The sequence below is a fragment of the Nannospalax galili genome, unplaced genomic scaffold (assembly GCF_000622305.1).
Source record: "Nannospalax galili isolate Female #2095 unplaced genomic scaffold, S.galili_v1.0 scaffold341, whole genome shotgun sequence".
Classification (NCBI taxonomy): domain Eukaryota; kingdom Metazoa; phylum Chordata; class Mammalia; order Rodentia; family Spalacidae; genus Nannospalax; species Nannospalax galili.
Genome location: NW_008346082.1, coordinates 2,196,309 through 2,211,334, shown reverse-complemented (window position 1 = coordinate 2,211,334; position 15,026 = coordinate 2,196,309). Strand labels below are relative to the sequence as shown.

The window sequence follows — 15,026 nt, the reverse complement described above, 5'->3', positions numbered from 1 at the left end:
AAATAATGAAAGTTTTTATTTATTTATTTATTTATTTATTTATTTATTTATTTATTTATTTATTTATTTATTTATTGGTCTTTTTGAGACAGGATCTGCCTATAGCCCCAGTTGGCCTGGAACTCAGAGATCTGACCTTCCTCTGCCTTCTGAGTGCTGGGATTAAAGGCATGTGACACCATACCTGGCACAAGTTGTTATAAAAGGATTTACACAATGATATGAAGCAAAGTATTTGCAGTCTGCCACCATTTACAGTTTGAAGAATAAACTCATTCTTAAACAAGATTACATCCAGTCATTATTTAAAGGTCCCCAGCTTTCTAAAATTGTACTTCAAACTGCATGCTAGATTGTATATATTAACAAACAGTGTATTATAATTGAACCAGGCTAACTTTAAGTTTTGCCATTTAATTTTTATGTAATCATTTAAACCCAAATTCAACAAAAAGGAAAGCACAAGTATATAACAGACCAGCAAACAGAATATTTAAATTCCAGGTAATACACAGGAAGCTGCACTTTAATACTTAGCAAGGTACATAGCCCCCATTTGTATTTTACTCATTCCCTTTTGAAATTCCACCAGTTTTTTCTTGGTTTAATCCAAATAATCCCAACCTTTTCTTCCCCTACTGGGGAAAAAAAATTGTCCTTAAACTATAATGTGCATAAAGTCAGGGTAGCTCTTGGTTCCTCAAACCATTGATGTTGAGAATTCTGTTTACTGCTTTAGGCAAAGTCCTTGTGAAAATTTTTTTCCATATTTAAAATGGAACTACTGGAGCTGGGAATGCAATTCAGTTGGTACAGCTTCCCCAGCATGCACCTGGATTTGATCCCTAGAACTGCAAAACAACAACAACAAAAAAACCACAAAAATCAACATAAATACATTTCTCTTAAGAAATCAGGTTATATGGCTGGGCCGGGTGGCACATGCCTTTAAGGGAGGCAGAGGCAGGTAGATCTCTGAGTTCAAGGCCAGCCTGGTCTACATAGTGAGTTCCAGGACAGCTGGGGCTACAGGGAGACCCTGTCTCTAAAAGACCAAAAAAAAAAAAAAAATCAGGTTATCATAGACATATTGTCAGTTAGTGGATGGTTCTTCCTTTGTTTCAGTTGCCAGGATACTCGGGAAAAACATGTGGTTTCCTCTCTAGGCACCTGTGTCATGCATGTGCTTTGTGTTGTTGCTTCTGAGTAGTCTTGGTGTTCCTTCTTTTCTCCTATCCTGATTTCCACTATCTTTCCCCTTTTGAAAACAGATGTAATACCCCCTTTCAATGAAAGCTGGTTTGAGAATTAAATGGCAAAGTACAGAATGTACTGCCAGGACCATTCTAGGAGCTAACAATATTAATTTCACAAGACAGATTTTAAAAAATATTTTATTATTTTAATTTTATGTATATGAGTGTATTGCCTGCATGTAAGTGCCCCCATGTCGTGCAGTACCCTCAGAGGTCAGAAGAAGGCATTGGATTCCGTGGAACTGGAGTTACACATGGCTGTTAGCCACCATGTGGGTGTTGGGAATCAAACCCTGGTCCTCTGCAAGAGCAGTCAGTGCCGTTAACAGCTGAGCCATCTCTCCAGTCCCCATAAAACAGATTCTTAACTTTCAAGTCTGATATATGTCATTTGCAAAACTGCCTAATAAAAGTCAACATTTCATATTGTTTGAAATAATAAAAATTATTTTAAGATGTACAATCATATCAAAATTGAAATGAAAAATAAAAGTTCCCGCAAATGGTGACGGACAAAAGAAACTAGATCTAAATTAAAAAAAGAAAAAGGACCAAAAATAATTAAATATCAAAATCAATGGAAAAAGAAGTGGCCTCATACAGTGAAGAGAGATCAACAACCTCAACCAAAAATCATTTAAGGCCTCATCTGTCTGAACTGTTAGGTGATAGAACAGCTTACTGATTGGCTTTTTTTCATCTAAAATGAACCATCAAAGGTGATTTTTTTTTTTTTTTTTGGTCTTTTTGAGACAGGGTCTCCCTATAGCCCCAGCTGTCCTAGAACTCACTATGTAGACCAGGCTGGCCTCGAACTCACAGAGATCCACCTGCATCTGCCTCCCGAGTGCTGGGATTAAAGGCGTGTGCCACCACACCCAGCTAAAGATGATACTTTATATTTACAAATGACTCAAGAAATTAGTGTATGTTTTTCAATTTGTAATTTATAACAAACTTAATTTTTAAAAAATTTCAAGTAAATCCAAAACCTTGAGATGGATCAGTGCTAGTCAAAGAATCCAACAGCAGAGGAGGACTCACAAGAAAACTCAGCATTTCACAGCATGTTATATAGACTTAGAAGCAAAGCCCTTTGTTCTCCTGAGTGACTAAAATAAGGAAGAAAATGCCACTATAATTGTGCTGTTACTGATTGTAGTTCTTTAATTTGTTTCTATACCCTTGAAAACCTATCCCATTATACAGGAAAGTCTCACAGTGAGTTCACCAGTGAAAAAACTTCATAATTTGTTTCTCCTCCATGCACTTTACAGAATCTGAACTTAATCCACAGTTTTGTTTTGTTTTTTAACATCTGTCATGTAAGACTATGGCTTTTTTTTTTTTTTTTTTTTTTTTTTTTTTTGTCTTTTTGAGACAGGATCTCCCTTGTAGCCCTAGCTGGCCTGGCACTTGCTATGTGGACCAGGCTGGTCTTGAACTCAGAGAGCCTCCTGCCTCTGCCTCCCAAGTGCTGGGATTAAAGGCGAGCACCACCACGCCCGGAGCGCAATTTTTTTTTGAGAGACAGTCTCACAGCACAGTCCTGGCTGGCCTGGAACTCACTATGTAGACCAGGTTGGCTTCAAACTCATAGAGCTCTGCCTGTTCCTGAGTGCTGAGATTAAAGCCATGTACCACCATACTCAACAAATACTGGGTTTTTGTTTTTGTTTTAATTTATATTTGGGAGCTGGAAGAAATAGCTAAGTTAGTAAAATGTTTACCTCATAGCATGAGGACCTGAGTTTGAACCCCAGCGCCTACATAACAAAACTGTGTGTGGCAGTGTGTACTTGTAATCTCAGTGTTGGGGAAACCAAGATGGAAGAATCCTGGAGTTTGCTGGCCAGCCAGTCTAGCCTAAGTGATAAGCTTCAGGCCAATGAGAGACCCTGTCTCAAAGGAGGTGGACAGCGTTTCTGGGGATGACACCCAAGGTTGTCCTCTACATACATTCACACACAAAAAAAAACACGTGCATATATATATTTTTTAATCTTGACAAGGTAAAGAGTGATGAAATCATGCTTTCTACCAAGATTAATAAAGTCAGTGTTTGAAAGTCTAAAGACTTCTCTGATTAACAAAAATTTCAAACAAAATCAGAACAGAGGCTCACATATATAATATCCAGCTACAGTAATGATCAGCTCATTACTAATCTTGTTTCAGTCATATCTTGACCTGCTTCCCCTTCCCTGGTTATTTTGAAGCTGTTCCCAGATATTTCATTCATAAATGTGTAGAGCCTTGTTTTTATTCATCTTGTTTATGGAAAATATTGAATGGAGACCATTTGGTGAACAAATAAAAATCTCTCCTCTTAGGATAAGGAGCACAAGTGTCCTTTGATTTGTGGGAGGAAACTCCGTTGTGGCCTTCATAGATGTGAAGAACCTTGTCATCGAGGGAATTGTCAGACCTGCTGGCAAGCCAGTGAGTTCCTTCACTATCTCCTTTATTCTTAGAGTTTCCTAGAAATGCTGGCACATTTCAAGAAATTAATTTGCTTGGATTGGTAGGAATTATTGAACTAAGCCTTACTATCTCAAACATATTGAGACTTGTTAGTCATTCTTAGCTAGGCATGGTGCATACCTGTAATGTCAATATGTGGGGACAGGGGGCAGAAGCAGGAGAACTCCCAAGTGCATAGTGGGCCCCACTTCCAGGTGGCACACAGGTTATTCTTAGCGCCACATTGTTGTTCTTGAGTATACAAAGTCTATGATGTAAGCAGTGACTCTGACACAGGCCTGGTTTAATGAAGTCCTCCTCCATCAACTGCCTTTACCATATCCATTGCATGGTAGCAGAAATCACATTGTAGCTGCAGCTAACCTGAAACTTGCTGTGTATATCAGGCTGGTCTTGAACTCAGAGATCTGCTTGCCTGTGCTTTGAGTGCTGGGATTAAAGGTACACACCACCATGCCCTATATAAATCACATCCTTTTTTTTTAGGTCTTTTTGAGATAGGGTCTCCCTGCATTCCCAGCTGGCCTGGAATTCATTATGTACACTATGCACACCAAGCTAGCCTTGAACTCACAGAGATCCTCCTGCCTCTGTGCTGAGACTAAAGGCGTGCACCACCACGCCCAGCTAATAAAATACATTCTTTTTTTTCATTTATAAACATTTTTATTTTATTTTGAGACAGGGTCTCTCTGTAGCCCCAACTGGCCTGGAACTCACTATGTAGACCAAGCTGGCCTTGAACTCAGAGATCTGCCTGCCTCTGCCTCCCGAGTGCTGGGATTAAAAGCATGCGCCACCATGCCTGGCTTAGTTATTATTTTTATGTTTATGTGTATGCGTATAATGCCTGCATGTTAGTAGGTGCACCAGCGTCATGCAGTGCCCGGTGGAGGTCAGAAGAGGTCATCGGATCCCCTGGAACTAGAGTTACAGACAGTTGTTAGCTGCCATTGTGGGTGCTGGGAATCAAACCTGGGACCTCTGCAAGAGCAGCCAGTGCTCTTAACCACTGAGCCATCTCTCCAGCCCATAAAACACATTCTTAAGAATTACATTAAGAAATAGAATATTTCCAGGCAGAAGCGGGCAGATCTTGGTGAGATCAAGGCCAGCCTGGCCTACCTAGTGAGTTCCAGGATAACTAGGGCTACAGGGAGACCCTGTCTCAAAAAAACCAAAAAGAAAAAAGAAATAGAATATTGGCTGCCTGGTTTAGTAGAAGTAGTTAGAGTCTCATATCTTTTTCTGCATTCAGTCTGTTACAGTATAGCAGAAATATGAAAAAATTAAGTTTCCACATAGTTGGAGAAAGGAGAAGTGTTTTTAACTTTTTCAAAATGATTGTGAATATTATTTGATACTACACTACAGCTCAACCTTATTTCAAAAAGGACAAGAGTCTTTTGTTTTTCTTTGCCATATTAAAATACATTGGTCCTTCTTTTACTTCAAATGGATGTTTCACCCTCACATGATTTATTTTTATTTAATTTTTTTCAGATAGAGTGTTACTGTGTAGCCCAGGTTGGCCTTAAACATATTACCTTCCTGCCTCTTTTTTCCTGACTAGGATTATAGGCATATGTCACCCTGCCTGGCTTCCATGCATGACTTTATAATTACATATACTGATTATTTGGAAAATAAATGTTCACTGAATTTTGCAGATCTTTGAAATATTGATAAATTTTGTATTATTATAATAAAATTCATAGTTGTTAATATAACCTCCAATCTAACCAGAAATGGTGGATCTAATCAGAATTTGTGTTAGAAAGTTATCAAGACTATGTATATGTTTTCTTCACTAGCTTACCTTTAATAAAAGTTTAGTAAAAATCTTTCTCTGATCTTCCCCTTGCCAGTTCTTTAAATCCAAGGAACCAGAGATGAATGGGGCAGGGGGGTAGGGACTAAATAAAACAAAAATAAATGTACATGCTTGTATACATTAATGTGTTCATGTACATCCCAAACTCATGAAGGTTTGTTTTGTTTGACCTATCCCACCAGGTTTTGATGAATTAACCTGCCACTGTGGTGCATCTGTGATCTACCCACCAGTTCCCTGTGGTACTAGGCCTCCTGAGTGTTCCCAGACCTGTGCCAGAATCCATGAATGTGACCATCCAGGTGAGTTACACTTGGCTACCCCACCTCACCACCTGCTCATATTGTGTCATGTAGAATGATGTTCTGTAACTGTGCTGAGTACTCTGATCATATTGGGTTAGCTGCCCTCTTGCTCCTCTGCTTCTGTGAAGGTGAATCTGGGATCTAGGTCTAGCTGGGACCCAACATGCTTATTTCTTCAGTCTGTGGATGTCAGACACATCTGAAAGGTTGGAAGAAACCATAGCTTCTTGCCTTTGGAGGAATTCTCTTTCTTTGTTGCCTTCACTGTTGGTGCATACTTCAAAAAACATCTTTTTTGCAAAATTTAAAATAGCTTGGTTAGGGCTGGCAGGATGGCTCAGCAGGTAAAGGCACCTGCTGCCAAACCTGTTAACCTTGAGTTTGATCCCAAGGCCCTCATGGTAGAAGGAGAGAACCAACTTCCAGAAGTTGTCCTCTGACCTCCACTGCCGTGGTATACATGCACCCATACCCCCCACTGCACACACACACAACGATCCATAAGACACAAAAAATAAAGTAATAAAAGTTTTGTTTTAAACTTGGTTATTGTTGGGGACCGGAGAAATGGCTCAGTGGTTAACAGCACTGACTGCTCTTCTAGAGGACCTAGGTTCAGTTCCCATCACCCACATGGCAGCTAACAACCATCTGTAACTCCAGTTCCAGGGAACCCGGGCACCCTCTTCTGGGCTTCATGGGCATTGTATACATATCGTGCACTTACATGCAGGCAATACACTCATACACATAAAATACAAATATAAAATATAAATAAAATATATTTTAAAACTTGGTTGTTAGAGAAACAGTATATGTTAAGTAAAAATAGCTAAATAATAAAATCAAAAGATCAATATTAAATCATCCATGTCACCTTTTTTTTAATGTCACCTTAAGATTTGTTTTGTTGGGGCTGGAGTAATGGCTCAGCAGTTAAGAGCACTGGCTGCTTTTGCAGATCAGGTTCAATTCCCTTACATGGTGGCTAACAACCATCCGTAACTCCAGTTTCAGGGAATCTGATGCCCTCTTCTGACCTCTGCAGGCATTGCACAACACAGGTGCACTTTCATATGTGTACACTCATACACAAAAAATAAAAATAATAAAATAATAAAAAAACAAAAATTTGTTTTGTTTTAATTATGTGTATGTGTGCAAGTATGTACATGTGAATTCGTATACCTGCAGAAATTAGAAGAGGGTGTCATCAAATCCTGTGGCGCTTGAGTTACAGGTGGTGTAATCTGCCCAATGTGGCTGCTAGGAAACAGACTCAGGTTTGATTTGGTTTTGCTTTGCTTTGCTTTTGTTTTGTTTTTTGGTGTTTTGAGACAGGGTCTCGCTGTGACCCCAGCTGAACTGGAATTCACCATGTAGACCAGGCTGGCCTCAGTCCACCTATCTCTGTCTCTCGAGTGCTAGTATTAAAGGCATGTTGCACCATGCTCAGCTCAATGTAATGGTTTTTAAATTGCATGTTTCTTATTTTTAATTTTTTTCCTTACCAATTTTTTTGCAGTATAATTTGTTGAGGTGTTTTGTGTTTGTTTGAGACAAGAGTCTTGCTGTGTAGCCCAGGCTAACCTCCAGCTTACTCTGTCTACCAGGCTGACCTCAAATTCTTGATCCTTCTGCCTCATCCTCCTAAGTTTTGAGATTATAGGCATGCACTACCCCACCTAGCTCAAAAATATGATTTTCATTTTACTTATTTATTTTAAATTTTTTTATCATTGGATGTTTGTGTTTATGGCATGTATATGCGAATGTGGGCACACACATGCTATGCCACATATGTAGAGGTAAGAGAACAGCTTGTGGGAGTTGATTCTCTCCTTCCACCATATGGGTCCTGGAAAACAGAATGCAAGTCGTCAGATCTGGCAACAAGTGTCTTGACCCACTGAGCCATCTCGGGACCTGAATAAAGACTTTAATAGCAGTGAAGTGACTTGTTACGTGGACAGGCCATAGTTTTTCTAGTCTATCATGTTGCTGGACATTTGAGCTGTTTCCATATTTTCTGTAATAAACTGCTGTAGATACCAGACCTAAAACCACTTGATTCTACCAGCTTGCAGGTGTTACAGATGAAGTCCAGATCCTGCTGGGCAATATCCTTAGTAAGAATTGGATCATTTGTGAATTATGTTGTTGTAGCTTGCTTTTGTTTAGCATTCATTTCCATTTTCCTGAGTATCTTTTGTGTATCTAGCATGATGTCAGGCAGAGGGAGCTTCAGGGAATGGAAAAAAATCACCCATTATGAGGTTCTTATGTTCCTGAGAGCTCAAGAAGAGTAGTTAAATACCCACAGTACATCCAGCCTATATGTGCAAATGGGCCAGGTAATATGGCAGCAAGCCCTGTGCTTGAGCTAAATGACAATATTAGAGAGTCAAGATAGTGTAGTTACTGACAGTAATGACACCAAATGTAGTCAGTGGAAGCATATAGATGGAATAAATGGCAAAGATATCCAGGTATCAGGTATAATGGCAAAGTGGTCATCTCAGTGGGATGATGGTAAGGTTGCCCCATTTCTGGCATTAGGCATGCCTGTTCCTGTCACCGTTGGCTTTCTTTTTCCCACTCATGCTTATTTTCCCTGCCTCCCTCCCTCCCTTTCTTTTAAAGATTTGTTATTTATTTGTATGTGTGGGTACACGCAGAGGCCAGAAGAGGACATCAGCTCCCTTCAAACTGGAGTTATAGGTTGTTGTAAGCCACCAGATACAGATGCTGGGATCTGTACTTGAGTCTTCTCAAAGTGCAACAAGAGCTCTTAACTCCAGCTCCTCGTGCTCATTTTTAATACCACTTAGAAAAAGTACTTCCAGCTCCAGAATTCCACATCACATGCCATTTAAAACATGTTTATACATTTTGTGGCTTTCATTAGAAATTATTCCTAATTGTGTTTCTGGTTTTGCAGTGTATCATTCCTGTCATAGTGAGGAGAAGTGCCCCCCTTGTACTTTCCTAACTCAGAAGTGGTGCATGGGCAAGCATGAGGTAAGTTTTCTTTCCTAGGAGTTTATTGTTCCAGCCAGAAATTTATGATTAAATTGCTTAAACACTGTTAATCTCATTTTGCAAAATAAATGTACTCCAAGAAGCAGAAGCTTTCTATCACTTTTTTCATTTAAGGTAAAATTTACATATGATAAAATTGTATCATCAGGGGCTGGTAAAATGCATGGCTCAGTAGGTAATGGCACTTGCCACACAAATCTGACAATCAGAGTTTGATACCCAGAACCTACATAAAAGCTTGAAGGAGAAAACCAACTCCAAAGAGTTGTCTTCCTCATGCTCAATGGGCATACACAAATAATAAATAAAATATATATATTTTTTAATTTACCTTTTTTTAAGGTGGGCATAGTGGTTCACTCCTTTAATTCCAGCAGTCGGGAGGCAGAAGCAGAGGCAGGCAGATCTCAGAGTTCAAGGCCAGCCTGGTCTACATAGCAAGTTCCAGGCCAGCCAGGGCTACATGAGACCCTGTCCACCCCCCGTCCCCCAATTTTTTTTTTTTTTTTTCAGTGTCACAGGTCTGACAATTTTTTGACAAACCATTCATACAGTCATATATCAGCCATCACAATTCAGATATAGCACTCATCCCCAAGAAGTTCTTCCTGCCCCTCTATCGCTCTATCACACGTTGGGTAACCTCTCTACCAGCTGCTGCATACCTTCTCTTTAGGCCTTGTGCAGCTTTCTATCCTGATCACTAAACATTTTGTATGACTTGTGCCCTGAAGGAGTTTCACCTTCATTCTTAACCTGTAAGCCATGTTTGGCATTATTGACACAACTTAACACAAACTTTTTTTTTTTAATCTTAAAAGTACATATTTGGGCTGGCAAGACAGCTTAGCAGATAGGGCACTTGCTGCCAATCCTGATGATTTGAGTTGATCCCCTGAGCCCACATGTTAGAAGAGTCAACTTCTAAAAATTGTCCTCTGACCTCCATGTACAGACATGTATACACACACACACTCACAAATAAATAAATGTGGGAGATGGAGATGCTCAAAATACATTGTATACATGTATGAAAATCTCAAAGAATAAACTGAAAATATTGTATAAAAATTCAAATAAGACTGGAGAGATGGCTTAGTGGTTAAGAGCACTGGCTGCTCTTGCAGAGGACTCTTGTTCAGTTCCTAGCACCCACATGGTGGCTAACAACCATCTGTAACTCCAGTTCCAAGGGATCCTCTGTCCTCCATGGGCATTGCACACATGTGGTATTCTTATATACATGGAGGCAAAACACTTATGCACAGAAAAATTGTGAAATACATATATATTGAAATGAAGAAAATTAATGCATATTTAAGGACCAGCAAGATGACTCAGTGGGTAAAGGCACTTGCTACCAAGCCTGACACCTGAGTTCAATTCTAAGAACTCATGGTAGAAGATAATCAACTCTAATAAGCTGTTCTCTAATGTGCCATGGCACCTATGTGGTCACACATAAATTGTTTCATTTTGGGTTTTTTTGTGTGTTTGTTTGTTTCAAGAGAAGGTTTTCCTATAGCCCCAGCTGACCTGGGATTTGCTATATAGACCAGGCTGGCCTTAATCTCACAGAGATCTGCCTACCTCTGCCTCCCAAGTGCTAGAATTAAAGGTATGTGCCACCATGCCTGGTCCATAAAAATAATTTTTTAAATGCATATTTATTATGGATAACTGAGAAGATACTGTTCTGTTTCTTGTTGCCTGTTCGTTTGCTATGCTGAAAATCAAACTAAGGACTTTACACATGTTAGGTGTGCTGGTTAGTTTTAACTGTCAGCTTACTACAACCTAGAATCACTGGAAGAACATATTATTGAGGAATTATTTAAATCAGATTGGCCTGTGGATATGTGGTGGGGGGATGTCATGATTGTTGATGGATGCAAGAAGACACAGTCCACTGTGGGAGGCCTAATTCCCTAGATAAGGAGTCCTCAACTATAAAATGGAGAAATGAAACTGAGCAGCAGCAGGCAAGCAAACAAGCAGCATGCATATGTTCGTTCTTCCCATGACTGTGGATGTAATGTGATTAGCTGCCTTGAGTTCCTCCCTTAACTTCCCCACAATAACGGATTATACCTGGAATTATAAGCCAATAAATCCTTTCATCCCACGTTTTACTTTCTGTCAGGTTATTCTATCACAGCAACAGAAATGAGACTATACCATAAATTAGTACCAACAAAGCGAGATTGTTGCTGTGATGAACCTGGCCATGTTCTCTTGGGGGTGGAACATGCAAGATTGTGGAACTTTGCACTGGGAAAGCCATGAAAATACTGTTGGCAAAGTTTAATGGGCCATTCTCATGGAAGCTTGGGAGACAGTAATGCTGAGAGAAATGTGTACTGTGAAGGCTTGGCTCATGAGGTTTCAGAGGGGACCAAGGACTTTACCAGAAATTGGGCCAGGAGCCTTCGATGTGATGATTTTTTTTTTTTTGGCTAATAATTTATGTGTGCTGATCAGGCTAGTGCTGAAGAATCAGCAGTGATTGATAAGAGATCAGCAGCACCATTGAGGTGAAACCTTCTGCTCTTCATTGGAACAATAGGAAAGTATTTCCTCAGGGTCAGCACACAGAAGCTAATATAGCTATGGTCCAAGGGGGCCAGGCTACATCTCACTCTTGCAGGAGAACTTGACAATGTAAGAATATTTCACATGGTACTGGTTTTGAAGGCACAAAGGGGTCATGGAGAGCACCTGAGGTCAGGTGCTATGTGGCAGGGTCTAATCCCTGTGGCAAGACCCTGAGAAGCCACTGGTAAAGCCTCAGTTGCAGTGGAAACCCCAGGATATTGGAGATGCCAGGACTGTGGGATGTCCACCAAGGAGAGCTTCTTGTATGGAATGGAGCCAGCCTAAGAGGGAAGCTGTTGTGCCTCAGCTGGCAGAGCTGAAGAGTTGGGGCTACCCCAGCCCTTCGGAGCCCGGAAGATTACATTATGTGTGAGTTCCGCATGTCAGACATTGAGCTACAAGTTTTGGATTTACACTGCTGGATTTCAGTTTTGCTTTGGTGTGATTATTTTTATGCCCTGGTTCTTCCCTTTTAGAATAAGAATGTTTAAGTATATAACTTGTTTTTTATCTTGCAGGATCTCACAGTTAAGAGACTTTGGACTTTTAAAGAGACTTTGGACTTTTGAAGTGTTGGCATTTTTGAAGACTTGGGGGGCTTTTTGAATTGGATTGTATTTTATATTATGATATTAACATGAGACTTTGGGGACAAGGGATGGAAAGTTATTGCTTAAAGTGCCATGTTTGTGTATCAAGTTGACATGAAATAGATTGTGTTGGTTTAACTGTCAACTTGACACAACCTAGAATCACCTGAGAAGAGAGACTTAATGAGGAATTATTAGATCAGGTTGGCCTGTGGGTATGTCTGTGGGGAATTGTCTTGATTGTTAATTGATGTGGGCAAACCCTGCCTACTCTGGGCAGTACCGTTCCCTAGGCAGAGGATCCTGAACTGTATGAGTAGACAGATCAAGCTGAGCAGCAAAGCAAGCAAAATGCATGTACTCATTTCTCTCTGCTCTTGACTGAATATGATGTGACTAGCTGCGTGAGTGCCTGCATTGACTTCCCTGCAATAATGAACTGTAACCTGGAATTGTAAGCCAAATAAACCCTTTCCTCCTCTGTATTGCTTTTTGTCAGGGTATTTTATCACGGCAATAGAAATGAAACTAGAGCAGTAGGCAAGAACCCTACCACTGAGCTATATCCCCAGCCAGTGAAAGAAATACTCTGTATCATTTTGTCTGACCAGGGACACATGATGGTGCTTCCTATACTCTAAAATGGTAATGCTTTGTACTCTGTGCTTGTTAATTTTATAGCATGAGTCAGGGTTTCTTAACTCTTGAAATCTCTAACGTTTTCAACATTCTTTTTTATCTTGTTGAGACAGGGTCTCCCTGTAGCCCCAGTTGTCCTGGAACTCACTGTGTAGACCAAGCTGGCCTTGAACTCAACAGAGATCTGCCTGCCTCTGCCTCCCAAGTGCTGGGATTAAAGGTGTGCGTCACCACACCCAGCTAATTTTCAACATTCTTTTATCTTGATGGACACATTTTTTTCTCTCCACTTAACTTCCTGTGAGTAGTTCTCAAGTCAGTGCCCTTCATATTTATTCCTTCTCTGTAAATCTTTCATTGTGGTGGTGGCTGTTTGGAGGCAGGGTCTCCTGTAGTTCAGGCTAGCCTGGAACCTACTGTGTAGCCAGACAAGACCTTGAACTCTGGATCCTCCTGTCTTTACCTTCCAAGTGCTGGGCTTATAGGTATGTGTCAGCATATTCAGCTTATAAATCTTATTTTCGTTGTAAGTTTGACCACTCTAAGATACCCCTGTATCATATTTGTGTTGGTGACTTACTCAGAATTCATTCAGGAAATAATAATTGAATACTTACTCTGTGCCAGGCAACAGGCTAGGTGTGGGATGATTCCAAAGTTAACAAGACTGACAGAACTCATGCCCCTACAGGTCCATGATTCAGGGATGAGAGGCAGATATAAATGGTAATTCTAACTACAATAATGTCAGCAATGCAGAGTCCTAATGGAGGAAAAGGAGTTCCTGCCAAAGAAAGGCATTCTAGAGGAAATAACACTAAAGGACAGCAAGTCATATGAGAAATAGGTGTCAGGAGGGCAAAACATGACAGGAGGGTATCTCCAGGCTCTGGTACCAGAATAGGTAAGTTTTAATGATTGGGAACTGCATCTTACCAGAATACAAATTCCAAAGTGATTGAAAGCATGTGTGCTCTAGATTTAAAGGTCTCTTCAAGGGTAGAAGTTATATGTCACTCCAGCTGGGTGTGGTGGCACATGCTTGTAATTTCAGCATTAGGAAGACTGAAACAAGAAACACTGAGAGTTTGAGGCCAGCCTGGGTTACATAGCAAGACTCCATTTCACAATTAACAGTTTTGTGTTGCTGCAATGAGTTTATTCCAGATTTTGAGGACTCTTGAAAGAATTTGAGAGAATACATAAAGTAAACCTTAAAGCCAGATGTGGCAGTGCATGCCTGTAATCCCAGCCCTTGGGGAGGTGGAGTCAGGAGGCTGAGGAGTTGAAGGCTAGCCTGGGATACATGAGACCCTGTTTAAAAAACAAAAACCTTTGCCGCCCTCCCCACCTAGTAAAAAATTCCAGTATGGTTCTTTTGTTGTTGTTTTGTTTTCAGACAAGGTCTCCCTGTAGCTCCAGTTGGTCTGGAACTCACTATGTAGACCATTCCAGGCTGCCCTGGATCTCACAGTGATCCACCTTCCTCTCCCTTCTGAGTGCTGGGATCAAAGGAGTGTGCCACCACTCCTGACTCCAGGATATTTTTCCAGCAGTTGGAGGCTTAGGAGCAGGTGATTTCTCAAGAAATAAAGAGTTGGGAATCCTGTTGTCTCTTCTCATTAAATATATATATATATATATCTGGGTGTGGCAGCACATGCCTTTAATCCCAGCACTCGGGAGGCAGAGGCAGGCGGATCTCTGTGAGTTCAAGTCCAGCCTGGTCTACAAAGCAAGTTCCAGGCCAGCTGGGGCTACAGAGAGACCCTGTCTCAAAAAGACCAAAAAAAAAAAAAATTATTGTATATTGTGTGGTTCGGGGTCAGGGTGTGCCAACAGTATATATGTGGAGGTCAAAGGAGAACTTTCTGGTGTTGACACTCTCCTTTGACCATATGGGTCCTGGAATTGCCATCAGGCTTGGCAACAAGAGCTTTTTGCCCACTGAACCAACTTGCTAGCCTTTGTCTTTTCATTTTTTTGAGAGGGTTGCCTAAAGCTATATATCAGTGGGAGATGTGATTGGAATAGTTGAATATTTAATCACCTGAAACAGCACTGCAGCAGTCTCCTAGCACTAGGTCAAAGGTACTCTACTTCTACTGCCAGCATTTAAGAGTTTTTCAACTTAGTGCTTCAGCAGGTTGGATAATGATGTCATCTGATCCTCCCAATTGGTATTACAGGTTTTGTTGGGGAGGGCTGTTGGGAGATGGCTCAGCAGTTAAGAGTACTAGCTTTTCTTGCAGATAACCCAGGTTTGGTTACCAGCACCCAC

At 40.6% G+C, this 15,026-nt stretch overlaps 1 protein-coding gene across 3 annotated transcripts in view; it reads left to right on the top strand.

The window, feature by feature from the left end:
• Nfx1 (nuclear transcription factor, X-box binding 1) overlaps positions 1–15,026 on the top strand; it is a 75,887-nt gene that overhangs the window by 43,402 nt on the left and 17,459 nt on the right. For 2 of the 3 annotated variants that reach the window (XR_003850982.1, XM_008842473.3), the window contains exons 13-15: positions 3,590–3,698; positions 5,757–5,876; positions 8,821–8,900. Coding sequence is in view for 2 of the 3 variants with exons in the window: in XM_008842473.3 (XP_008840695.1) it covers positions 3,590–3,698; positions 5,757–5,876; positions 8,821–8,900 (309 nt within the window). In the remaining variant the exon portion in view is untranslated. Of the gene's footprint in view, positions 1–3,589; positions 3,699–5,756; positions 5,877–8,820; positions 8,901–12,034; positions 12,592–15,026 lie in introns of those variants that run through there. The other variant, XM_008842474.3, reaches the window with a different exon arrangement.